Source organism: Cyprinodon tularosa, unplaced genomic scaffold, assembly GCF_016077235.1.
Source record: "Cyprinodon tularosa strain WSP-4 unplaced genomic scaffold, ASM1607723v1 ctg272, whole genome shotgun sequence".
Lineage (NCBI taxonomy): Eukaryota > Metazoa > Chordata > Actinopteri > Cyprinodontiformes > Cyprinodontidae > Cyprinodon > Cyprinodon tularosa.
In genome coordinates this window covers 1348396-1375593 of record NW_024038977.1, presented here as the reverse complement: position 1 = coordinate 1375593, position 27198 = coordinate 1348396, and the positions used below count along the sequence as shown (strand labels likewise).

Sequence of the window (27198 nt, the reverse complement as noted above, 5' to 3'; positions counted from 1 at the left end):
AGATAATTATCCTAAATCAACTATACTATCAGTGTGTATGTGTCTATTTGTGAGAGGGCAGTGGAGGCACAATAAAGAATGACCTTTAAAAATGTATTATTTGTTGTTGTCTAGTGAACACCTTAAAGAAATATCCCCTGTGCTGTAAAGGCTGGGTTTAAGGTGTTTCCAATATTGTATGAAAATGTAATAATATGATTGATTTAAATGTTTATTGTAATGGGAAAATCAAAAAAATTTTCTTTTTTGTTTGGAAATACAACTTATTATTGTTTTTATCATTATTTAAAAAAAACTCATCAGTTCATTAAAGTTCTTGTACTCCAATTAGATATTTTACACACAGAACACAGATTCATTACACTTGTTGTGAATATCTAACAATTACACTGGAGATCAAAATCACAATTTGCTCAATATACAGTTCCACAATGTGGAACTACTAAGAAATATCTAAAACGGAGTATAGTATTACTATATTTATGTAGTATTTTTATGTATATTTGTTGAGTAGCATGCATTGTCAAACATTACACAAATAGCCAAACCCTTAAAAAAACCAAAACACATGGATATTTTGGTAAATATCAGTGGCCATTTCTATCTGTCTCCTACTACAGAATCTCATTATCTCATGTAGATCCCCATTTTTGTAACAATTGATGTGCAACTCCAATCTCCCTTTCCAGTAAGCTAAAAATTGGCGAATGCTGGTGAAGATTCTCAGTCATCCAGATCATAATCATTCCAAAAAAGTAAAAAAAAAAAAAAAAAAAACAATCCACTGGACTATTTTTCCAAATTTGAAGGCGTTTTGTATTTCATGCAGGAAGCTTTTTCAACTCAAAATGTCAGAAATAGCATTGAGTTGGAGGTTTTATACAGTAGCCCAGCAAAGCCTTTGTTTTTGTTTAAAAAACATGCAAATTGAAACAGACGAACGGGTCCGCCCTTTGGAATGGGGGTCATTTGGCTTCTTTTGATAGCCTGCAAAGCCCCATACCTGTCTATGACTCTGAAAGGGGGGTTGTTCAAGGGAATTGTTTGCCTGGCTGAACAGGCAAGGTCTTTTGTTCTTCTGTGAAGGGGTTGGGGTTGCGATGATAGCGGTAAGGGATCAACTCAATTGCAACATTGTAGATTACTGAAAGCTGAAATCTGAGTCCACTCCATCTGTTTAAGGTTGGTTTAACCTTAAGGTTGGTTTAACCTTAAACAGAGGGTCCAAAGGAGTGGACCCATTCATCCATTTCTATTTTTATGTTTTCTAAACAAAAACAAGTCTTTGATGGGCTACTGCATAAAGCCTCGAACTCAACGCTATTTCTAACATTTTGAACTGAAAAAGCTAAACGAAGCTAAACGTCTTCAAACTCAGAAACAAAGTCCAGTGGATTGTTTTTGAACTTTTCTGGAGTAAAAATCTGGAAGCCTGTTAGTATACAAGACCCAATGCATAGCCAAATATAAAAACAGATAATAAATATTGCTGAGAAGCATGTTTTGTAGACAGAGTGGTGTTTTGTATTATACTTTGGTGATGGTTTAATGTTTGGTGGGGTCTCATGGAAGGCATTCTGTTTGCTGTTCCCATGTAAAAAGACTGATCCCCAAAGATAATCAGTAAAGAAGGAGATGATGGATCAGTGCAGCCGGAGTTGAGCCTCGTCCCTTTCTATTGCCAAATCATTGAAAATGTTTATCAGGACTTTCATCCAAAACACAGAATTCCCTCCCTGTGTTCCAAATAAGAGTTCCTTGAAATAGAAAGGAGTAAAAGAATAAAAATGGCAACCCTTGACTAGTGATGTCCTGCATTGCTGCACGCCTTTTGTTACCAGCTAAGTGTAACTGTTCAGAATGCTACAGCCAAAGCTGCATCTGATTTTGGTCAGATACCCACACAGACTAATATCATAGCCTGCGTCTCGATTTTTTTTAATAAATATTTTCTTTAATTTAGATCTCCAGGTTATGTGGAATCAAACTGCCTCTAAAAGAACATGTTTTGTTTTATTTTTCACACCATCTGTGAGTGATCAAACAGGCTGACTTACCGGCCACCTGCAGGAACAAAGCGGCACTGTCGTAATCTTGCACTCTTACAAAACAGGTGTAGCTGCCTTCATCAGCAACCACCACCTTTCGTAGTAGGAGCGAAGCATTGCCCATGGTCATCTGGGCAGGGAACAGGACCGTACGGTTGGCGTAGTTCTCCGCTTGTTCCTTCAGCTGGTCTTGCCCCATCCAGAATGCATGGACGCTGCGTTTGGTGTCTGTCAGCTGCCAGAATATGCTCACATCAGATAAGTTGAAGGGACTTGTGTGGCTGAAGGAGCAGTTAAGGGTAACATCCTCGCCATGCAATGCCACGACTGGTTGGTCTGGCACTTGCAGCTCCAGCTTAGCTGAAAAACAAGATGTGGGACATACAGAGATTTAAACAATTAATGAGCAAATTAAACAGATGGTAAAAAGATGCATGGAAAAAAACAAGTATGAAATCTTACTTCATAAGTTTATTTACACTTCTACCTGAGTTTTTCCTTATGACTTCAAAATAAACACACACAAAAAAAGAAATGTATATTCCCAAATGCTACCATGCCCAGGCATAGTATAAACATACAGTATTCTTTGAATCAAAGCTTTAATCTGGTGTGTAGTTTTCACATTTAACTGCCTGACGCCTACACATATCTGGAAGGCTTTGAAAATAAAATCAGAGTGCCATTTGGAAATATATGCTTTGGCTGCTTTAGAAACGCAGCATTTGTTTGTGCAGCGCAGTAGCATGAACAGGGTAAGCGGAAATGAGTGCGAGCCGCAAGAAGTGAGGGGATCTAAAAGTAAGCATCGGGACTTTTCTTGTGTTCCTGAAAGCTTTGCCTCCTGGTGATGGCTCAGCGCCGTAAAACTCAGTAACAGAGGCAACATCTGTTTGGCTTTACTTTAATCTTTGGTTAAATCTAGCAAAAAAGATGAAAAAAAAGAGACTGGAGCGGTAGAAGAGGAAGAGAAACACAGCAAAAGCATTTTACGTGTTTTATTTCTCTATTCAATTCAGTTTATTAATATAGCAAAAATTTATAACACATGTAATTTTAAGGCACTCTACATAGGCATTATTTTGTGTGCATTTTTTTTTTTTTTGCTTTCTGGCTGATTTTTTCCTCTCATCCATCCATGTGCATGAGCATCCTGTTGTGTGCTGTTCGTCTAGACTGGGCCAAGAGCGCAGTCTACGCTGCATAATCATTGTAGATTAGTAGCCATCTCAAACAGGCTAGAGTACATTCATAGTATTCTCAAGAGTCAGCATTCTCCATTGATCCCTGTCTGCTGTTATACAACTCTGAGACACTCATCAGCATCACAGGGGAGAAAAATTCCACTCAGGCACCCCGGAGCAATGTGGTCTACTTCATCCTCAGCCTCTCTAATTGTTATAATCACGCTGGCATTTTAGCCTCCTCACCCCATTTTGAGCTCTGTCCATCACAGAACCAATGTCAGCGTTGAACTACTTTACTGTGAAGGAGATCCGGCTGCAGCAGAGGTGCAAGAATTACTTCCCCTATTAACAACAAACAGCTCTTTCATCTGAGAGGGTTCATACAGATGGGTATTGCCAAGTCAAGGCAAACCCCTATTTTCAATCACATTCAGCCAATTCCTACATGAGGCTTCTCTCCTCTGATTCACACCCCCACCGGCACCGACCCGTTAGCCTGTGAGAACAGTGCCCCCTCATGTCTCACCTCGCAAGTGCAGAGAGGTGAAATAGAAAAGCACAGATGTCAGTACGATGAAGTATGAGAAGCTCACAGCATGGGTGATACGCTTTCATGGAAAGCAAGAAAACATCTTGTTATCGAAATGTAAAAACAGAGGGGTTACAAAAGAAAAGGCGGATGGAAATAAAACAGTGTGCCACTAGCTTGAAGGTTCAAATGGATGGGTTTTTAACTTCAGTCACAGTTTCTATAGGATCCACGTACAAACTCACAAATCAGTTCACTGACTTCTACAGTAAAAAGAACAGAAGGCTTTCCCTGCCTTTAAACTCCAATTACAAAAGCTCCTCTGCTGCTGAGGGGGTAATCTCCCCATATTGTGCTCACACTCACTCAGCAGGGCTGCACAATATGGAAAGGTTATCGCAGCAAAGCAAAGCAGAAGCAGCATTGTTTCTTCGCTGCAGGGCACATTAAACAAATTTCTCAAGAGCATATTTTCACACTTTCAGGGTGGCCCAACATTTGCTGCGCTAGGGTTTTTGTATGAGCAGAGGGGTCAGTGACAGCCCACTTCGAAGATTGCATGAAAGGAGGAGGGGAGAGAGCAATTAAATCACTCCCCAAGCAGCCCGGGATGACTCACACCACTGACTTCATACACAAAAGGGAGAATGGAAGAGGGAAATGGAAAAAGGGAAGACTGGAGCTGGGCTCACACTTAAAGATAATATCTGGAAACAAGCCAACAAAGGGTGTGATGGAACCTCACACCATAATCCCTCAACCAGGACCAGAGAGCAATAGAAACTTGTCTTTTTGTTCAAAAATATTGCATCTTCCCTCAGCGCTTCCTCCCAGCTTTGCTAACCGTTGACCTTGCTCTCACTCTGTTGCCCTAAGAGGTTGCTCCTCTAAGTAAGGGGCCTTAGCAGACAAACTGACCTGCACTGCAAAAGCAGTGCTAAGTTCATCGGCTAAACAACTCAATTTTTCTTCTTATCAAAACTAGAAAAAATACTCATGTAGTATGACAATGCATGTTTACAGATTACACAATTGTATCTATCTTATCTTATCTCTTAGCTTGACTGCATTTGTTCATCACACAACTATCTGGGTAGTGTTAATGTGTTGTAGCAGTAGTACAAACCTGGTTTAACTAATAGATTTGGTTCAAAGTAAATTATTTCTACATGAATGTTAAAAGTTTTATAATTTTTATTTTGCACACTTTTTCATCTTGCATCTGACACCTTTTGCATAATTTAGTGGTAAAAACCTAAAATCCTATTGTACACAATCAGATATACCTGATAACAGCCAGTATTAGACTACACAAAAAATAATCTTGACTTATCGCATAGTAATAAATTATTAAAATCAAAAAGTTATTTGTGTTTTTCCTTTTTACATATTTTGTTAAAAGGCCAAATAAGGAATTCAAACCAAAAAAAAGTTATTTTCTGTTTTGTTTTATTCTTGGATCAGGCTTTAAAGGGTTAAGCACAATTCCTGGACACATGCAGCAGCCAGTTACATGTCACACTCGGTCCACGGTTGCCTACGTGCTGCTACTTCTATTTTTCCTTGTCTGTCTAAAGCTGAGCACAGAGACACCACACAATAGCTTTAGTGGAAAAGCAAATGCGTGATGGGACCTAAGCTAAATATTCGGTTGTTGTCTATAGTGGTGTCCAGTGCCACTTTGGAGTGGAGTAACAAGCCCCACAACGATGGCGACGGAGAAGCCTTTTGACCGCGCTGGGATTGAGCTGTGACATCACTCTCTTACAGAGCATATGCAAATCGGTCAGGTCTTTTGGGGTATGGTCAAGATCCATGGAGAAGAATACGTTTGATGGCGAACCAACCCAACTGAGTCATAGAACCAGAGGCTATATACACCATAACAAATAGCAGATGGACTATCTGCTGTGGTAGGATTTTACCAAGCAATCTGCATTGATACTTGTTTGAACTCGGAAACATAATTAAGGAGTGCCCTCCATTAGACAGACTTGATCACCAAAAAAAAAGGGAACAAAGCCCTACTGATAAGCAAAGACATTGGGAATTTAAAGGCGCTTTTCTGTTTATTTTTTTATTGTTTTGTACACCACTGTCTGTTGTTATACTTCTACGTCGATAAGCTTCTGACAAAAGTGAAATTCTTATTTGCAACCCTTTTTTGTTTGTTCATTCATTGTGGCAGTTCCAGTTAATTTAATTGAGCTCTGTTTTGACCTAGTTAAATAAATACATGTGATAACTCAGAGGTGGGTTACACATGGTATCAAAACTTAAGTCTGCTGTTTACAAAACTACATTAACAAAACTATCTTGTAGGGCAGGATATTTATTCAGCTACAATGCTTTAAACCCAAAATATAGATTGTCTATGTAGAAAATTAAACATTGAACATTGAAGCAAAACAACTTTGAGTTCATCAAGGCCATTCCCTCATAGGTTAATATATCTTTTACTGTCCAGATGGATTTCCTCAAAAGAACAGTCCTCCCCTTCATGCCATGACCTTATCTCTCATGACCTTCGTTTGGAGCCTGAGAGGCTAAGAACAGACATATCTCAACATGTTTTACTCCACGCTATAATGATATAATAAGGCTCCATGGCATAAAACATACGTAGGACAAACAGCCTTCTCATATTTTGTGTTTCTGATCCCGAGAGCAAAACTCTAACCTGAGACATTGCCACAAAATTTTGCCAGTATTCTCATTTTTGTAATAATACTGTAATTGTAAGGTACTATGATTTATCATTTTTATTTGTAAGACCCAAAGTATTTTATACCTTGTCTGCTTAGTATTTGAACTTGCGTTATATACTATGTGTAACCTCATTCCAACTAGGAAGAGGTATAGCAAATTAGCTTAAGTTATATATTTATGCTTGACAAAAGCCTTTGCACAAATTACATGAATTGACTAGAGAGGTGGCCAAAGTTTAAAAAAATGTTCCAAAAATATGATTTATGGTCCAATTCATCCATCCATTTTCCGTCACGCTTATCCCAAGCGGGGTCGGGAGGTGTGCTGGTGCATATCTTTAGGCGAGAGGCGAGGTACACCCTGGTGAAATCCAAGCATACTTTAGTAGTATGGTAAGACACGCTTGAAAACGAGCCAATGATCACAATCCCTGTGATTCTACATTTCCATGTCTTGGAACAATGTTAGAAGAATCTAACAGAAAATAACAATATGTGACATTTGATGAACAATGGGAGACATGTTACAAATAAGGTGGTGCTATAAGAACTAAGGATAGTACTATACATTCTACTGACATCACTATTTAAAATATCTGTTTTTTCTTCGTCAAAAAAGCAAATCTATATAAATAAACCCAATAACAACCAAACTGACTCTGCATATAGCAAAGTATAAATTTGCTTCACTGCTGCTCCATCTCAATTTGAATAACCCACCAGAGTACAAAGAAATGATTTTTCATTTAAAAGTAAGAGACACTTAAAAGCAAACACTGACTTGAGCATTTCATGCCCCTCAGGCCACATCTGGTCCTTTTGATTTCCTCTAACAGCCTGCATAAGAACTCTGAATCAAACATATATAGGGTAGTGTAAATATTAATCATGTGTGCTAATTCAAATATGCTGCTAAAAGACAGTTGCAGTATTAGTTATAGCTTCAAGGGAAGAAGGAATATTGTTGCCAAAAGGAGATAAGAGTAAAATCATTTTACAACATCTTTACATTACAATCTAAGAGTAACAGTCTTAGCTACTTGTGAGTAGAGATAGACAGATATAGCATTTCTTTTTTGTATCAGTATGGGTCAAAATATGCATGCGTACAACAATTATGTTTACACTGAACGTGGTGCAGGAGCCACACGGAACTTAAATCATTAAAAACTATTTGTACAATGAAATCAGCAAGGGTGCAGTGCAGGTGAGGTTAGTAAAGGTTGGCCTATCAACAAAGGCAAGAAGGAAGTTTGGCTAAATGCTGCAGCGGTCTCCGCAGAAAGTTCCAGGAAATGTCAGGTGTTAGACAGAGAGAATTCACCATTAATTCCAAAATGAAATGAATACACCAACATACTCTAACTGAGTAATATAAATATAACAGCAAAACAGAAACATGAGGAAACAGAGAAGCTACTGGAGGACGGATAACGAGTTTTGTGTTTTTTGTCCAACAACTCCTGGAAAGTGCATGAACCTGTTTGAATTTCTTTTCTCTAATGCTTTATTCACACTGCATGTAGCAGAAGCAGCAAAAATGCTTATGCTGCTTCATTTTTGATGGTTGTACAAGTGTAGTTCTGACGTGCGGCTGCAGCATCTTTGCTGCTCTACTGGCGCGGTCAAAAAGTGAGTCTGATGCGCGTTGGGAGGAGCTACCCTATCCTTTCTTTGCCTGTAACTGGCAGCTAAATGTACTGTTATAAGTGGATAAAAAGTTGTTTTAATATGATTTTTAGTGAGAAAGTCCACCTGAAAACTTCATCTTTGCAGTCAGCTCATCAAGATTACGATACTGCCTTCAAATATTATTTCTCTGTCGGAAACGCTCAGACCCCCCTACACCGGCAGTGCTTTGTCCCTGGGATTACCGTTCAGTTGCAGCCTCTGGCCCGTTCAACTCTTCACGGTTTTCCGCTACTGTTTTGAATGCATGTAATCCAAACTGCAGGCAACAGAATAATAAAATCAAACATATTTTGCCGGCAGGTTTCACATTTTAAGTCAATTTAAGCATTAATAAACTGTTTCAGAGGAGTGATCATAGCGCTCTGCATCAGCAGTGCTGTGTCTGTCTCCCTGCCTGCTCCCAGATCAGCTTCTCTGATTGATAGATGTTGCGCCTCGAGCAGCAAAAGTTAAATTTTTCCAACTCCAAGAGCTGCTGCTTGCGTCAGATGCTCAGAAGCTCATGACGTTCTGCAGAACCTTTTGCTGCGCCTTGATGTGTGTCAACCAATGACTTTCCATGTGAACAAGCTGCTTCTGCTGCCTCTGCAGCATGCGGTCTTAACGTAGCATAAATCTCAATTTCTGCAGCGAGAGCCAAAGCTCTGATCGCAGCATCAGTTATCTTTTGTAGCTGCATGATGATCAGTGTGAGTGTAGTTTCAATGCATACACCAGCCATGCCTTGGGATCATGAGAAATTAATACAATGCCACCCCCTCCTGTTGCTATGACTTCTTTTCTTTAATTTGTCAATAATGTTACTTTTTAGTTAAAATTGAGTCTTGTGTAATATTTGCTATCATGTCATTTTTATAATGTTAATGGAGGAAGATAAAGCAATATCAGTCTCAAAAATCGTCCCCAAGAAATCTGCACCATACACAGTTAGACTGACATCAAAACAATCAGTCAGTGTCTGCCTTAAAAAACATGTATCAGTCGATCTCTACTTGTGAGGCCCTAATTAAAAAAATGAGACCAGCCAGGAAGGTTTTTTCCTTTTAAAAGGGAGTTTTCCTCTCTACTGTCACTCCACGAATGCTCAGTCTGAGGGATAGCTCCAGTGTCTATGTCACAATGAATGTGGCCTTTCACTGCTGTTTTCTTAGAAAGAAAAAGATAACCAATCAGTCTGTATGATTTGATTTGATTGAATTAACACTATTGACGCTACACTGAAAAAAATAATGCAACCGTTTTTGGCATTTACTCAATCATATTTAGTTACTTTAACACAACTGTTTCATGTTAGCAGGGTAGGACATTATACAATTGTGTTAAAGTATCTAAATATGATTAATTATATGCCAAAAGAGGTTGCATTATTTATTTCAGTGTATATAAATGAGGTTTTCTTTAGTCGACTTTGAGTTGAATAAAACTAAAACGGCTGCAGCTTAATAAACTGTATCTAAACCTAAGTCACTGTTTAAACATAAATCTTATTCCTTAACATAAACAACAGGTCAAAACCAACAGTCTTGTAAAGAGAACAAACTGGGGTTATTTGCACAGCATGGAGGATGAAGAGAATGGACAGTAAAGATGCACAAGCCAAGACTACAGACGTCATGGAAAATGCACTTGACGGAGGTGAAACAGCATCCAAAGCAAATCACAGTGTGCTGTTTTTGATCTGCCAATGTTTACAACAAGCACGTTGTGTACAGAAGCTGAGCGATCAGCTCCCCTCAGGTAGCCTAAAAAAACATGCTTTCTCCAAGGAAACAAGCACGAGCTGGAGAGATTAAAGATTACAACACAGGTGGTCTTTAGTGAGAGGCTGTACTGCACCTTGTAGGGAGGCCTATGGAGTCTAGTCAGGGGGCAAGTGAGGATCTTACATCTCTTTTCCTCACCCCAATAAAGAGATGCTCAGAAGTTATAGAGGGCAGGCTGGAAGACGTCAAGGCAGTGGGGATTTACACGCTGCACTTTGTGTTTATGGGCCTCAACTATGTCTGAGTGCCTGTGAGACGGAGACGAGCACTTTCACAGCCGACATGAAATAAACTCATTACAGCCTGTGCAAGAGTTGGCAATGGGCCACACTCACCAGCCAGACATGGGACTGGCTGGAGTAAGGCTGTAAGTGATCTTCACACTGCACTCCACTTGTTCTTTCATAACTACCCACCACCTTGTCAACATCAGCTCCTCCTTCCACCCTGTAAGTGATATGCAAGAAATGGCTGCAGCCAGAGTTGCCCCTACACAGGATTTGTCATTCCCTCTCTTTCCATGAAATGATTATGAAGGCTGAGTGGAACAGAGACAGAGGGGTTCAAGCAAGCCATCACTTATGTGCATCTGAGTTATTAAAGAAAGAGTCTTGCAAGATAATGGACAAGGTTGTTTGTATAGTAAATCCTCTCACATTAACCTTGGAGACAGGTATGTTAGAGCACACGTGTTCTCCCTTGTGCATTTATGTTTACTGTATGTGTACACATCAGATTACTGGAAAGGGATTACAATTGGTTTAACCAACTCAGCAACTATCTTAGTACAGATTTGTAAGCTCTGTTAAAAATCTGTTCAACCAGGTTCATTTCTGAAGTCATATCGTTTAAATTAACCAAGTATAACTACAGTTTCCAGCAATTATATAACTTTTTTTACATTTTGGTCAAATCCAAATACAATATTGTTTTTAAATGTATTCAATATTTATTTTTTTCCATACAATGAGCATTCTAAGAAGTCTGGCTCTTAAGCTTGTTCTGTCCCTCAGGGACAGTACTTTAGAAAAACTTTGCTGTGATTGCACAAGGCTGTCTTTAGGGGATTTTTTTTCCACCAGCTTTGAACATCTGTAGACTTCAATTTTCCTTGTTCTTCTTTGCTAAAATAGTTCCAGCTCAGTCAGACAAGACAGACAGGATCTGGGGAAATTTTTTTTAACATCTTATCAAAATTGAACTGTTTTGGACTTCTGGCCCTTAATTACACAAATGTACTTCAGTGAAACCATTTTATTGTTGCTCTGGCTGTATGTTAAGTCCTTCTGGAAGGTGAACTCCCCCCATCGTAAGTCTTTTTTCAGTCTCTAACGGGTTTTCATTTAGGATTGCCATGCATTAATCTTCATTCATCTTCCTTTCAACTCTGACTAGCTTTCTTGGCCCTGAAAGCTTCCTCACTAGATAATGCTGCCGCCCATCACATGTCACCAGAGGGATGTATGTTCAGATTAATGTCCACACATTACTTGCATTACATTGCGATACTTTTCTAATACAGTGTAGATGCACACAGTAAATGCTCACAGTACATCCTCTTTAAAAGAGTTCAATTCAGGGAAACAGCATAGCTGGGTAACATACTGGGAAATTGGAATATTAATGAAACCAATCATATTTAATAACAATTTACAAAAGACCATTTATTCAGAGGGATTTAATTATACTTACATACTATCTTAGCCACAGGATGAAATCCCTAAAAGGTGCTATCAGTTGGCTAAAGAGAATCATCAGAGTTAACATGGCAGAAACCAATTCGTGATGAATGTTTTTGTTTAATCATATTTTACAGTTATATGCTACTTTTAGTATAACAACTGATAGATGAAGATATATATACCATTTATACAACAAATGTCATTTGCATGCACATAAAATCTAACTCACCCCATGTGAAAACAGACAAACATTGAAAAGTGAAAGTGAAAAGAGAAGCTGAGGGGTTCAGGATAGAAGAAAATGGTAGCTAGCCTCGCCTAGCCTTATAGAAGAATGGATAGTGAGCAGATGGACACTGCTAGTTACATCATTTGAGGAACTTCTGTGATGAAGGATTTTTTTTCAACCCCCGATAACAGAGGTTGAAATTAGGGCTGCAACAACGAATCGATAAAATCGATAAAAATCGACTTTTAAAAGCGTTGGCAAAGAAATTTAATCATCGATTAGTTGTGTCGCGCGATTAATGCGTCATCCGCCGCCGCCGTCATCCCGGGGAAGAAAAAAAAAATATGGCGGAGCGAGTCAGCGCCGCAGTTGCAGTGTTGCCAACTCAGCGACTTTTCAGACCCCTCCAGCGACTATTTTTTTTAAAAGCGACTAGCGACAAATCTGGCGACTTTTTACGGTGTCACTGGCGGCTTTTGGAGACTCTTACGTGAAAGCATGTATCGTTCCTACTCTTGTCCTCCAGCGGCAGCTGCTGCCGTGGGGCGCCTCCCCCATCCCAACCCCGTTCTCCCTCTCCCACAGGAATCCCTCTCAGCGCGGCAGTCAGAGCCGCAGGATTTTAGTGAGGAGTTTACCCTCAGCGTCCAGACTGCAAATGAAGCGCGCATGCCCCGGGATTGACGGCGCAAATTGATCACAATAATTAAAATAGCCTGCGCTTTGTAAAGTGAAAAAAGTCGTAACATGCAACTTTTGTAAAAACAAATGAACATGGCACGGAAGCACCACTGTTATGACGCAGCACCTGAAAAGAAAACACGTTGGAGCCTTCAATGGCAGTGAAGATAGCTGATCAGCAGGATGAGTAACCATGTTTGTTTCATTTTAAAGTGGGGAAACGTAAGTTAGTTTCTCAGGTAGCTCATCTGATGCTTTCCTTAGCTTGTTAGTAGGTTACAGACAGTGATAAGGTTGGCTTCTTATTTTACTTTAAATTTCATTTGAATTAGCTTAAGCAGCGTTTATATTTTCTTTATAAATAAATTAATTTGCAAATTATGAGGGCAAGGCTTTTAAAGTTTAAATCTTCTGGCAAAGATAAAGTAAAGAAGATCCTGCAATTTATGGAATTAAAGCAGAATAAAATCCAGCAAGATCAGTAATATGTCAATTAATTATATGCCACATTCCCATGTAAATATCTGTCTTTGGAGGATGTGTTTTTTTAGCACCCCTAGTTCTCTCATTTTTATTCCAAATACAATTTATAATTTGAATCACAGGGATATTTTTATCTCTATGGTTAAGTATTTTCTCAAGTAGCAACTTTAACTGCTATACTTTCCTGTCTTAAAAGGCAGAACTCTTCTAGTCTAAAAAAACCTCATTTGTTGAAATGGGGGGACCTATTGTTTGAACCCCTTAGGGGCTTTAAAAAACAAAAATGCCTGTCTCTTTTTGCGCTTTATGAAACAAAGTACCCTATATTTTGTGGATGTACAGCTACATTTCTCATGTAAGTTTGCGTAGTTTTAACACAAACATTTATTTTTCATATTGCACCAGTACAGTTAATGAGAAACCTGTACTTGTGTGCTTGTTTGTTCTGTCTAAAATGTTTATTTTGGAATAAAGAGGTTAATATAAAAAAAATATTTTGTGTCCGATTCATCGATTAATCGAAAAAATAATCGGCCGATTCATCGATTTTCAAAATAATCGTTAGTTGCAGCCCTAGTTGAAATTAAGCTTTTTGGAACAGCCGGCAAAAGCCTTAAGGTGCATTTACATCAAATGCATCCAGGGCACCCAAAACGCTTAAAAATGCAAAAACTTGGACGCTGGGCCAAACACTGTTCAAGATTCCTTGACGCTTTAAAGCTCTGGATGCTGGATGCTCCAGTTGTTGAGCTCTGCACAATCTAGATAGCATCTTTATTTGACTTGATGAGTTGAAAAGAAATAGCTTTATTAAGTTTTCGTGCGAGAAAGTCTACCTAAAGTCATCGTATTTGTTCTAATAATGCTCCTGCTTAAATATTCTGTTCTTGTTTGGGTTGGCAGACCCCCAGCATACTGGGAGGCAAGGATTCTCCAATGCTCAAGATGCTCGGATGCACCGCTCCCAACGCTCTGACTCACCAACACATCCTCTCAACACTTCTTGATACCTGCCACCTTTGACTTTGCATGTAAATCAGCTGCTTTAATGCCCAGACCTGTTTGTTTTGAATGCACCATTATGAGTTCTGCTTCAAGGAGCTGACTTAACAATGCAAGGTATGTGTCTGAAAGAGCTGTGCTATGATAATTAAAGCTTGTACCAGTAGTCAAAGCCTGTAACAGCATCTATATTTGAACCAATAGAAAACTCCAATACCTGCATTCAGCCCTAACCCAATAATATGATTTTAAAACAAATATTCTTAAACTAAACAAGCTAACACACACAAAAATAATCCTTCAAGTAAAGTTAAAATAGCACCCTAAAGGCCCAGATCATACAGTTTATCTGCAACTAAAGTTGATTTTGTGGTCAACTGTACTCTAGGGATCATTTATTAGAAAGTAAAATTGTGGGGGGGTTTTGCCATTGTTATAATTTTAAAAGTGAAAGTATATGATGATTTCTTTTTATTTTCTTCACTCTGCCTGGTCTATGTTGCAACATACACCAATAAAGTCATATATTTCTGGTTTTCCTTGACATTTTGCGCTAAGAGCCATGAAAAAACATGAACAATGAAGAATACATGAGGGGTCCAAATTTTTTTTTTTGAGGTAATTGATTGGGAAACAAATTAAAACCTGTGGAGAAGAAACTGATTGTTTTTCCTTAATGCTTTTTTCAGATTAAAACCAGATATGGCAACATAAGAACAAGCCCATACAAAAAGCAGCCATGAAATTTTGAAAAATTATGTGAAACTAGCTGTGAGATTACTTCAAAAGCTTAGGAAGGATCATAAGTACCTTTTTAATTATATTCAGCTGAAAAATTGTACCTGTGTTATTATTGTCATGTTCATTAACTCATGAACCTTGTAGTCACCATCACTTAAAAAAGCTGCCTGTATCTGCATCAGAATATCCAATTGATCCGTTTAGATTTTTTATATTGTTTTATGTCTTCATTAAGTTCCCAACCTATAAACAACTTAATAATCATTCACGTAAATTCTAATTAATTTTGAGATTATTTCTTAACAAAAAACTTTATGTCAATAATAATCCCAAAAATCACCCTGTGTTGAAGTCCAAAGGATTAACCTCTGCATACAGATTCTAAAATAAGATCCTTGTTAGGTTGAAGAATATGGTGGGTCTGGCAAGTCAAATATGATCTAAAACATAGGAAACAAAGAAAATTTGTCCTGTTGGATAACTGACATCAATAAGCTGGCATGACAGACCTGATCTGATTCAAGCACAATAATTCAGGAGAGCGATGGCAGTTCGAGCAAGGAAAACAACAATCACTGCTCCGGGTCTGTTTGCTCTTGTCTTATTTCATACTTGTAGAAAAATCCTTTTAAACTATACTGACTGACTTTCTTTTTTAGTATATATATATGTATAATATAAAATAGTCATAAAAATGCTAAAAATTCAAGTAATAAAATAAATCTATATTCTATTCTTATCGCTATAGTGTCATTTCTTCCCATTCTGACCCACTTATTGCTATTTTTCCCAAATCACTTTTTTTTTTTTTACATATCTAACTTATTATTTCATATAAGTCTTTTCTTTGGGAGCTATAGAAATAAATATTACTCAAAATAGGGTATGTAAAACTCATACACCTAGAGGAAGAAAAATTTATACTTAGTAATAGAAGCATAACTAAAGAATATTTTAACTATTAAATGTTGTAGACTTTTGTAAATGGTTGGTTACATGAGTTGATATAAAAATTTATGCAGACAGAAGGGAACCTAATAATGTTTTAAAAGCTTCAGGTACAAAACATTCACCAGGCAGGTGATGTCGATGAATTTGGTACAAAACTGCAAAAAGTACAAAAGTGAATGGGTGAGATTACCAGCAACCTCGCAAGCAGTGGCAAACAAAACAAAAGAAAGGAAAACCAGTAATAAAAAAAAAAAAAAAGGAAAATGAATATATGAAAGAGTAAAGATTTTTGTCAAAATAATTTTATTTTATTCACAAACACCACAAAAAAACATGTAATGAGCAGTTCCTGGATACCATAAAATATTACTTTACTTTGGCACTTTGGTAATAAAAAAGAAAACAGATTCACATTAAAGTATTCGTATTCATAAAGCGTAAATTGCAGTGGTATCAAGGAAGTGCAAACAAAATTCCGCTTTGGACACAGTCGCACATACTCACAGACACCCAATTTCATGCAGAAACAGACACCCAAAGGCCAGGGAGCACATTGATATTCCACACTAGTATTACTGCTGACAGCTCCACAGCATCACACTGTCTGAGGAATTGGACACGAGGTATCCTGACACTACAATGGAGATGCTGTTACAAAGCTGCTCTGGAGCAGGGAGCTTCCATAATCACAATGAGCAACACCTACATACACACACACACACGTGCATGAGTATACACAGGTGCAGGGGCCCTTGCACTGTCCTTGACACACTAAAACATACACATCACAGGAAACCTCTTTACGCTGTTTAAGTTAGCACTGCGTCTAACCATATTTCCACTGATTACTTTGACAGGGCTTTGATTTATTAAGCAGGTATGTTCCATTTATGTAAGCAATGCATACATTCACCTTTTAGTTGGCAATTTAATACGCATTGACCAAGTCTAAATGCAAACCCTGCTTCTGTCTCAACATCAGCTCAGTAACATTGGATTAAAAAAAAGGACATAAGCGTGGAAGTCTTCATAAATAAAATAATTGGAATAGTTTAATTGCTGAGTGGATCCATTTGCACAGTTAGTGAAGCAATTTGTCTATTATAGAGACTACACACTTAAAGGGAGTATTCTTGATCACAACAGAAATAGCATCTTATGCATTAAGAAAATCCAACATTTGCATTGGAGGGTAAATCAGTGTCAATATCAACAAAGCAAATTAAACGCACATATAATGTGGAAAAACTGAGACTGCAGTGAATGTTTGTTTGAAGGCATGGGAAGAACAAGAGCAAAAAATGCTTTTACAATACTGCCCCCATCTGCCGAGCGATGGAACTGCGGGGCAACACATTGTCATTCTGGGCATTTTACACCGGCTCCACTTCAAAGGAGTGTTCTCAAAAGAACTGTGAGCTCTTTTGTGCCGATAATTCTTATGATATAACCAATGGCTGTATAAATGTAAAGGTAAAGCTGTTTTTTGATTTCATGTTGTCCAGAGTGGCTGTCTATAATGCCAATATTGGAGAGGGAGAGAAAGAGACAGCATCCAGAGCTTATTAAGAGTGAGTGAGCTTAGTTAGAATGAACTGGATCAAAATGATAAATGTGATATTTTTTAGTATCTTCAGCAGGAATGTGTCCTCGGTAATGAGGCACAGTAAGGGTGGGATAACCTTACATTCTAAAGTGTTAAAAATAAATTGGACATGGAGAATACAAAATAATCTTCTCCATTTTGCTGCAAAATTTCATTCTAAAAAATACAGGTAAAGGCTCATAAAACATAAAAGAACAAGCTACTTTTCTATTTTCTGGATTTACTTTTTTATCTCTTTTTCCTTTTTGTTCTCACCCCTAACTGCTGCTTTCCCTGTCTTCCATTCTTCATGGATATAAGCCATCTCGTATCCCGTCAATAACCTGTTAATGGACTCTAGCATTCAGGTACAAGTGTCTGCTGAAGAAAAGTAGGCAGATAAAGGCAAGCCTCTGGCATACAAGCCTGAGGGACAGGGAGCCTTTGATGAGCAGCCGGCAGAGGACGGAATAGAAGAGTGGCCAACATTGGAGCACGCAAATATACCAGCAGAGTCACAGTCAGTCAAAGCCGCGGGCAGCTAATGTTTTACAATGACAAGCCATACATCATTTAAATCAACAGTGGTGTGTGCAAAGTCTGTTTTAACAAACTAAAATATGTAAATGAATTCATTTTCTTCAAACTCAAAGTAGCAGTTGAGATTTGCACTTGATTAACCTGGAAAGACAGATTGATCATTTGAGGGCTCTTGGTTTGGTCCTACACATTATCAGTCTGGGCATCCTCCGGTGGAAAGGAGAGACAATCAGCAGAACTTTCTCAGCAGAATGGGTGAAGCGACACCTAATACTCCTCTATCAAGGTTTGGTTTTAGCCAATCACTGTAACAAATGAAAATGTCTTAAAGGAAAAGTCTGGTCATATTCAGAATTCAAACTTCTAATATTAATTTTAAATATGAAATTAATACATAGTGTTCAATTAATGATAAGTGTTTTTAATCAAGAGTATTTTTCATTTGAATGTGCTTTACTGGAGGCATCCATGTTTGTCAAAGAACACTACTGCCACCTACTGGTTTGTGACGTCATGGAGCGGTATCGGCTGTTGATCAAGTCCCAGTGCTGTATCTGGTGTTTGTCACAACGCGCAATTATCCAAGTCATCTTGAAAACATTCTTCTTCAAAATGTTGGCAACATATTAGGTGTTTTTTCTCTGGCCAGACGTTTAATGGTAAATCCTCCCTCTTCAAGTTGGCAATCCAACGATGAACCCGTCTGTGGAGGATCATGAATCAGAAAGGTGGAATAACAATTTTGTTTTTTACTTCTACCCGGTGTATTACAGCATCCAACTGCCATGCACATGGGCATTGTCAGTTTAACTATAGCTCTGGTGAATTTCAAAGGTTGATTTCAGATGTGTCTAGCAACTCCCATTGATTTTGCTTGTAATGGGGGGAGAATGGCGCTTACTGCACCATGACGTCACTGCCGTAAGATATCAGGAGTGAGGTTTTACTATATTTGGTCAAAAATGGCCGCTCCCAGACTCAGAGATCACGACGAAAATTATTGTTTTTAATTTATAAACGCTAAAGTACCCGGAGAGCACCCATGCACGCTTAAGCCTGGTTTATGCTCAGAAACCAGGTTGTCTGCTTGTGTTAACACAGTTAACACAGATATGCCTCCCCACCTTCCACAGACACCCTGGTGCACCTCCCTAAAAACCACAGACAGTTCCACAGATAGCGTTGCAGGAGGACAGAAAGGAGGCCTCAGACACCATACAGGAAGCTAGTTTGTAGCTCTGAGCAATGGTCTGTTGGTTTGCAGCCAAAGCCAATACACAAAGCGCCACGGCCAGTCTTTCAGGAACACTGTGTGTTGTTAAGCGTTTGATGAGGGTTTGTAGACAGCGAACGAGGTTGTCAAACCGACACACGGACACCCACAATCCTAGCTATTTGCTGATTGCCCCTCTTACATTGTTGGTTGGAATAACAGCGCAGACCAATCTTGAAAATTGATCATCAAAAATATATGCGTCATACTGCTGCAGCAGTAAAACATGCCCTTCAGAGAGAACATGCAAACTCCATGCAGGAAGACCATGGACTGGAACCGAACCCACAACCTTCTTGCTGCAAGACAGCAGTGCTACCCACTGCTCCACTGAGCAGCAGCTAAAAAGAAAACAGGGAAACAAAAAATAAGTGTGTTGCTAATTAAGATATATGTCCTACTATTCCTCTGCTTTGATGTAATTTACTTGAAATGCTAATGGAAACTTTTTCTGGCGTCATGCAGAGGTGCACAGGCCTTCCTCTCTCTGTCACTGCACTCTTCACATGGCTGAATAAAAAGACCATAACATTTTGCTTTCGTTTAAAAAGAATATCCCAAAAATATCCCAAATCCCAAATGTCCTCTCCACCACACCTGAACCCTCTCAGGATGAAGGTTTTCCAGAGTCCTGTGATCATCTAATTTTTTGATTCAGGTGTCTTTAGGAATGGAGATGTTCATCCCTGCACTAGAGGAACACCCCCCATCCCTCTTAGTAGTGTTGTTTACGTCAGGTAACCTTTCTATAGGGAGCAAGCAATGAGTGGTGTATCTGTAAGCAGCCTCAGGTTCTACCTGAACACAAAACTGGGCATACACTGTACGATTTTAATGCACTTTTTGGGGCAAATTTTCCAATCGTGCAAGAATTTTTCGATCGTGCCGACTTTAAGCCTGATCATGCATCGTGTAGTGTACAGGGGGTAACAAGGGGCAATCAGCCTCTCATGAACATCTCCCGATCAGGAATCGTGAGGTCGGGAGAAAATCAAATGTGTGAAATTCGGTTGGCCATAATTGGAAAATCGTTCAGTGTGCACGCGCAAACAAGGATTCTTCTTCTTCTTCTTCCTCTCAGACACAGAAGCATGGCGGGGTGCGAGTGAAATGGAGTTCTTTCTGTAAAATTGACAGACCGTAGTAGCCACGATGGCTCAGCCATGTCTTCTTTGTCTAAATGCGTTGTCGCCTTTTCTTTTTAGGGCTTTCAGCAAACAAAATTGCACAAATTGCCAAGGCAGCGCGTTTCACTCTAGTGAGCTTCATATTCCTCTTCTACTCATTTGGCTTCCAGATAGACGAGTCCGAGTAACGCCGTCTCACTGCGGAGCTGAGTCCGATGTGGTTTTTATTCGTATGTTGTGAGCAGATAGATTGCATCAGAGCGTCGGTCCGCACAGTGTGAGAACATGAATCGTTAGCTGTGAACTTTTAAACGCTGTGGTTTTGTCATACAGTGTGAGCTGTTGCTGCGTGCAATGATTGAAAAAATCATACAGTGTATGCCTGGCTTTACTGATTTACCAGCAAATATCAGCACTTTAAATGGCAGAGCAGAAAAAGGGAATAGTCTTTACAACAAAACAAAATTTGGTGTTGTTATTTTCCTATCCTTTGGCTCAAGTACCTTAATCAAAACCAAAAAAAATTTAAATATAACATATATTGTAATGGTCAATATTTTATACTGCTGTAGCAAGGGTACAATGATTTTTGATCTGCTTTAAATCACGAAGGTTTTAATTATACTAAAACATTTTTGATTTGATATTTTTGTGCAGATACTGTGAGACAGTAGAGCTTTTCTTCCATGGTACAGTTCTGGGTCAAATAACCCTACTTAAGGCTATATACAGCTTGTGTGTAAAGCAATGTGTTTTATACCTGCCTCCTTAAACTGTTTCCATGTAAATATTTGTTACCAAACATTTCCTGAACCTTCAAATCCAAAATAACCAAGATGGAAGTGTTGTCAATCGGGGCTGAACAAACAATTTAATTCTGAATAATCGATTATTGAAATAATGGTAAACTAATTTAATTATCCTCTGACATGGGAGCTGGCTCGGAGCTCGTCTGCCTGGCTGTGTGTTTCCTGGATGGAGCTGCCTTTTACAGTTGCCTTTTATATCTTTGCTTCTGTCTCCTTGAACCCCAGACGGCCTCAGCAGATGGCCGCTCTCACTGAGCCTGATTCTGCTGGAGGTTTCTTCCTGTTAAAAGGGAGTTTTTCCTCCCCATTGTCGCTAAAAGCATGTTTAGTGTGAGGGATCGCCTTCCAGTCAATGAGTATATGCAATCAACTGGTTTTCCTTAGATAGAAAACTTTGAATCAATTTGACTGTATGAACTGGTGGACTGTAAAGTGCCTTGAGATAATGTGTTGTGAATTGGCGCCATATAAATAAACTGAATTGAATTGTATTGTATTCAAATTTAGTCATCGATTATTCGCTAATTGGAGTACAGATACTGTTAAATATGCCTGTAACTGACAGACTTAGAGACTTAGAGCAGTAATTAATACCAAGATTATACCAAGATTGAAAAAAAATATATAAACATTTTACTCTAAGCAGAACTCCACAAGTGGTAAAATTTGAGTTTCACCAGATTACATTTCGAAAAAAGTCTTCTTTAAGGAATCTTGCCTTCCAATTATTAATCGATGAATCTAAAAAATAATCGACAGATTAATCGATTTGCAAATAGGCGTTAGTTACAGCCCTATCGTCAGTGCTTTTTCTCAATCACAGAACTGTAATAAAAGTACCACCAGCAAATGACTATTACATTACTCAGCAAGTAGGAATCTACCTGTGGATGCGGCGCGTCTGCTCTAAAGCACAGAGCAGCATTCATTCAACACATTTTATCACAGCCCACTACACACAAAGAGATCAACATATGGCTGTAGGCCCCCTCTTCACTTCTAGAACAACAATCACAGCATATCGTCTGTATCAATATTTTAACGATCCCACAAGGCAGCCTTTTTAGGACCTGTTGAAATAATCATGAGGTGCTTGTTTGGTAATGCACTTTGCTTCAATGAGTAAGTGAGGAAAAAAAACAAAAGCTGGAAACCAGCTAGACAGAGGCAAGCCAACAGACAGCTCATTATGTATGCACAACAGCGAAGCCAATCTTTGTTGAGCCTGTCCTCGATTGTTTTTAAAGGATACTTTACTGAACGCAATCAAATTAGCAAGAACATCAATGATACAGGGTAATAACCCTAAATTGAATTTTTGCACAGGCAAAAGTGTCCTCTCTCTGCAGAATCAATTGCTGTGAAGAGAAAAGGAGGGCAGTGAGAGGGTATTCATAGTTAGCAGACCTTTAAAAAGCACACCAGAGATGAAGGGATGAGAGGGCTATTTTCACGCACCAGGGCCCTACAATAATGTCTGCCTGCTGACTACTACACCAGATGTAATCTCTTCAATAATGCTAGATCATTTGAATTATCTCCCAGCTCCCCCCGTTTTGTCTAACGCTTCCAATCCAACATTTGCCTGAATACGACTGTCTTTTATTGTTTTTGGTACAATGGGCCGCATACAGCTCGCTTTGGCAGTCTTGTTTCTGTGCTAAGTGAACACACACTATGACAACAACAAGCAATTAGCCAGACAGCCTCCTGTTAGCTGTGCTGCTGGCTGACACCGCTGCATGTTATGCTTGCTGGCTTGAGCCAAGGATATCACTTTACTCAGCAACTGTCGTGGCTCAGTTGTTACTGTGACAAAATGACACCTTGTCGATTTTGGTGACATAATTACTGAGATGTTTGACAAAAACTCACTTAAGGATTTTAACGTCAAAAGGGCCAAAAGGTAAATAACTAAATTGAGTGTGTCCCTATTTTTTAAATTAGTTTAAAATAAAAACAACAAGCCATCACTGGGACGCCTCTGTGTGATGTAAGTACTCGAGTGGTTTTTGGCTGTGAGAAATTAATTGCGGTTTCCAAACTCAGTCTGTAAATTTGTATTTTGAACACAACATGCTTGATTCCAAGCATGTTGAAAATATAAAGTAGGGCTGAAACAATTAATAGGATTAATCGTGATTATTTGATTATTGAAATAATCCTCAACTAATTTAGTAATCAATTAATCGTTACATGGAGTATAGAGACTGAAAAGTGTCGTTAGCTGAAAGAGAAACCCACTTAGAGCAGTAATTATACATAAAATGTTAAAAAATATATATAAACATTTTGTCTTTAGGATAAAACACATTTTCATCTGTCATTATGTTCTATCCAGAACTCCTCAAGTGGAAAATGTTTAGTTCCTCCTGGTTTGATTTAATAAACAATCTTCTTTAAGGAACCTTTTGCTATCCGATTATTAATCGATTAAAAAAAAAAAAACATTTTCAAAAGATTAATAGATTTGCAAAATATTTGTTAGTTGCAGCCCTAATATAAAGGTTAATCATGATGTCATTACTTTGTACCAGGATATCATACCGAATTATTTTGATAAGATGTCTTACAAGTTTAATAGGGCTTCATGTTAAACAGAAGGACATTCCCAATGCTTACTGGTATCATCCTAAACCTCTATGTATGCATTTGGCTCAAGAGTTTAAATAGACAGAGACTTGGCCCATTAGAATTTGAATTGCTAAGACTTAATCAATTAATTATTGTAATTTAAAATTAAATTTATTGGTTAGAAAACAAATGTATCAAATGAATGGACCAAAAATAAATTAATATTCTTTAAAAATGTATTATGCTGTGTTTAAAATTCAGTTTTTATATTCTGAAAGTGAAATTTACTTTATGACATTCATCGCCTAATTTGCATAGTTACCTCTAACAAGGAGATAAGAGTTTTTATGATAGTTTTTAATGTTTGTTTGTCTGTCTGTGTACAGGATAACTTAAAGGAATAGTACACCCAAAACATGATTAGCCTTCATTTTCTACTCACCCCCATGCTGAACAACACTCTGGAGTACTTTTTTGATATCTCAAATGCATCTGGAGATCTGGGAGGCTTCTTGCTGTCTGCTGACATTCAAATAATGGAGGTCTATAGTGACCGAGGCAGAAAGGTCCATAAAAGTCCACAAAAAACGTGTCAATATTCCTCCATACTGCTCGTCCAATGTATTCCAAGTGTCCTGAGTGGGTAGCATCCAGAATTTACTCGAAACGAAGTCATTTAGAATGTTTTTAGAGCATAAACAGTAGTGTATAGGATTTCCTAAAAGCGCGTTCACGAGTCTACGGAAACCGCGGCAGACCAAACCAGATGAAAGTGCGCATTCAGCGTCTGCTCTGCCGATAATGCAAGCGTAGAAGAAGAAGTGTGCTGTTTACCTGTGCAAAGAAAGAAACAACGAAAGAAAAATGTCTGAGGACTTCAGTGTTGAGGAAGAGCATGAGTTCTTTGCCGAGCTGAATGCGCACTTTCATCTGGTTTGGTCTGCCGCGGTTTCCGTAGCCTCGTGAACGCGCTTTTAGGAAATCCTATACACTACTGTTTATTCTCTAAAAACATTCTAAATGACTTCGTTTCGAGTAAATTATGGACGCTACCCACTCAGGACACTTGGAATACATACGAGCAGTATGGAGGAATATTGACACGTTTTTTGTGGACTTTTATGGACCTTTCTGCCTCGGGCACCATAGACCTCCATTATTTGAATGTCAGCAGACAGCAAGAAGCCTCCCAGATCTCCAGATGCATTTGAGATATCAAAAAAGTACTCCAGAGTGTTGTTCAGCATGGGAGTGAGTAGAAAATGAAGGCTAATCATGTTTTGGGTGTACTATTCCTTTAAAAAGCTATGGATGGATTTTAAAGAAATGTTTATCAGAGCAGTCCCTCGTGCCAAGGAACAATCAATTAAATGTTTGGTGATGACACTTATCAAATTCTGGATATAGGATTTTCTTTGAAACATTGTCAGCGTTGGTGGAACAAGCAGTTCCAAACTAAACCAGAAGGTGGCAGCAGTGACCATTGACAGCCGTAGGATCAGACTCAAAAATCCAAAGGTATGTTACTGAAGACAAAAACACAAGAAAATTGAACTTTGTTGGTTTGTTAGGAGGATCAATTGAAAACTTATGAACAAATATTAAGGATTTTTTGACCGAGGTGTCCCTCATGCCAAGGAAGAATGCACTTAAATTAGGTAACAATTCAGGTCATGTGTGAGTTTTAGCTATAGGTGTAAGTCAGAATTTGGGTCTGTGCTCTCTGAGTACTTTAGTAGTTAGTAATACTTTGATCTAGCCTCTAGGAGAGGGGGAAAGATCTATTTTGTTATTCTAATAAATGAAAACTAAAGGCAGACAGCAGAGGGGCACACACTGGATGAGGTGAATATGTGACTAAAGCTGTGTATTAAACAAATGCAGTAAGGGATCTCTTCTAGTGCAGTATTTGCATAAACCCTTAACATTAAAGTTAATTCAATAAATAATAATATGAAAGATACAGAAAAATGTCTCTAATTTGGCAACAGTGTGGAAACGGTTTTCACGAGAACAGAAGTTCTTGTGGTTTCAGGCTCTCTCCAGGAGTTCTAGAGCAAAAATGAAAATCAGGAGTTCAAGACAAATCACCTAACGTCTGCTGTACTTCTAAAAACATTCCTAATTTTTCTTGTGTTTTAGCTATTTGTGGCAGTGTGCATTTTACTGTTGAAAGATGCTACTATGATCAAGATATTTGGGTTCCATGAAAATTATGTGAATTTGATATCCAATAGATCAAGATTTGCAGCAGAACATCGCCCAAACCTTTACCTTTACCAGGTTTGGGTTAATATTACTAATATTACTATTACTAAAAGGTCTACAATCAGAACCTTTATCTCACAATCAGCCTTAATATATTTGGCCACTTAAACTCCATTTACTGATCTGTTTAATCCAATCAGACTAGAAATCATTGATCCCCATCTGCAAACCTCCTCTCCTCAGTATCTCACAAACATCCCTACTGACAATGATATAGACCTCAAGTCCATTTCACTGACTGATCTTGCACAAGCTACACTTTATGTAAACAATACATACTACATTTCCATATATGTATTTTTCTTTCAATGATGCTTTACATCCATAATAAGTATTCTAACTCTGCTTCTAACAAATTATTCTTCTAATTTCTCAAAGGATGTTTAATATTTTATGCTTTTCTGCTTAAAGTGTTTCATATTGCATAAGGGCGTCCTCTAAGGATGCTTATTTTTTCTATTAATGCTTGTTATTTCTGTCTGCATTTTATGTAGGCATTCTAATCTGTGCTTCTCAACAAAATTTCATAATGGTTTTAAGACAAAGGTTGAAAAATGGGCCTTGGTTGCCCATGAAACAACTGGTTTGCTGCTTTCTTAGGTTACTTTGATGGAGAATTCAAGACTGCAGACTGGGAGAAACTCTCACAAGCTGTGGTCTTGAGGACGGGACACATTGCTTGCATCCGGCTCTACAAGCTGCAATTAGATTTTTGTTGCTATGCCGTACTGGCTGCAAAAAAGTTTTTTACTCTGCAGGGGTTGACAAAATATCCTGATTTGTGCAGGGCTGTGCCACATTTTTTACTTCTGTCCCAGTGTCCCAAAAACTGAGTCAGATTAGGAAAAGTAAAAAAACAGGTGCTTTTCTTAAATGTAGAGAGAGCAGAGCAGTTATTACCACAGAGCAGTGCAGCTGTTTATCAGATGTAATGAACACTGTCCCTGATAACCATCTTTTTTGTCCCCTATTTTTCTACTATAAGAAGATCCCTATTTAAATGTATGTTTTCTATACTCCTGAGGTCCTATCATGGGCAAAATACTCTATTTATTGAAATATTTTATCCATTTATATACCTAGTGTTTCCAGATGAACCTATATGGGGACTAACTTTCCGGTTTACCTTTAGATTCAAGGATTTTACTTTGTATTTTTCGCAATTTTCTCCATTTTTAATTTTTCACCATTTCTCTCTCACTCTGACTCATGACATTCCCATCTAACTACTGCAAAAATCCAACCAAACTAGACCAGGGATCTACCTTGGTCAGGCACAACTGCAAAGAATGACGTGTGGTCTGACCAGTCCCATGTATTTCAGTA

At 38.4% G+C, this 27198-nt stretch overlaps 1 protein-coding gene across 1 annotated transcript in view; it reads right to left on the bottom strand.

Moving 5' to 3' along the window:
- cd276 (CD276 molecule) overlaps positions 1-27198 on the bottom strand; it is a 163972-nt gene that overhangs the window by 114698 nt on the left and 22076 nt on the right. Inside the window, exon 3 of the mRNA XM_038289826.1 lies at positions 2058-2408. Within this exon, the coding sequence (XP_038145754.1) occupies positions 2058-2408 (351 nt within the window). The remainder of the gene's footprint in view (positions 1-2057; positions 2409-27198) is intronic.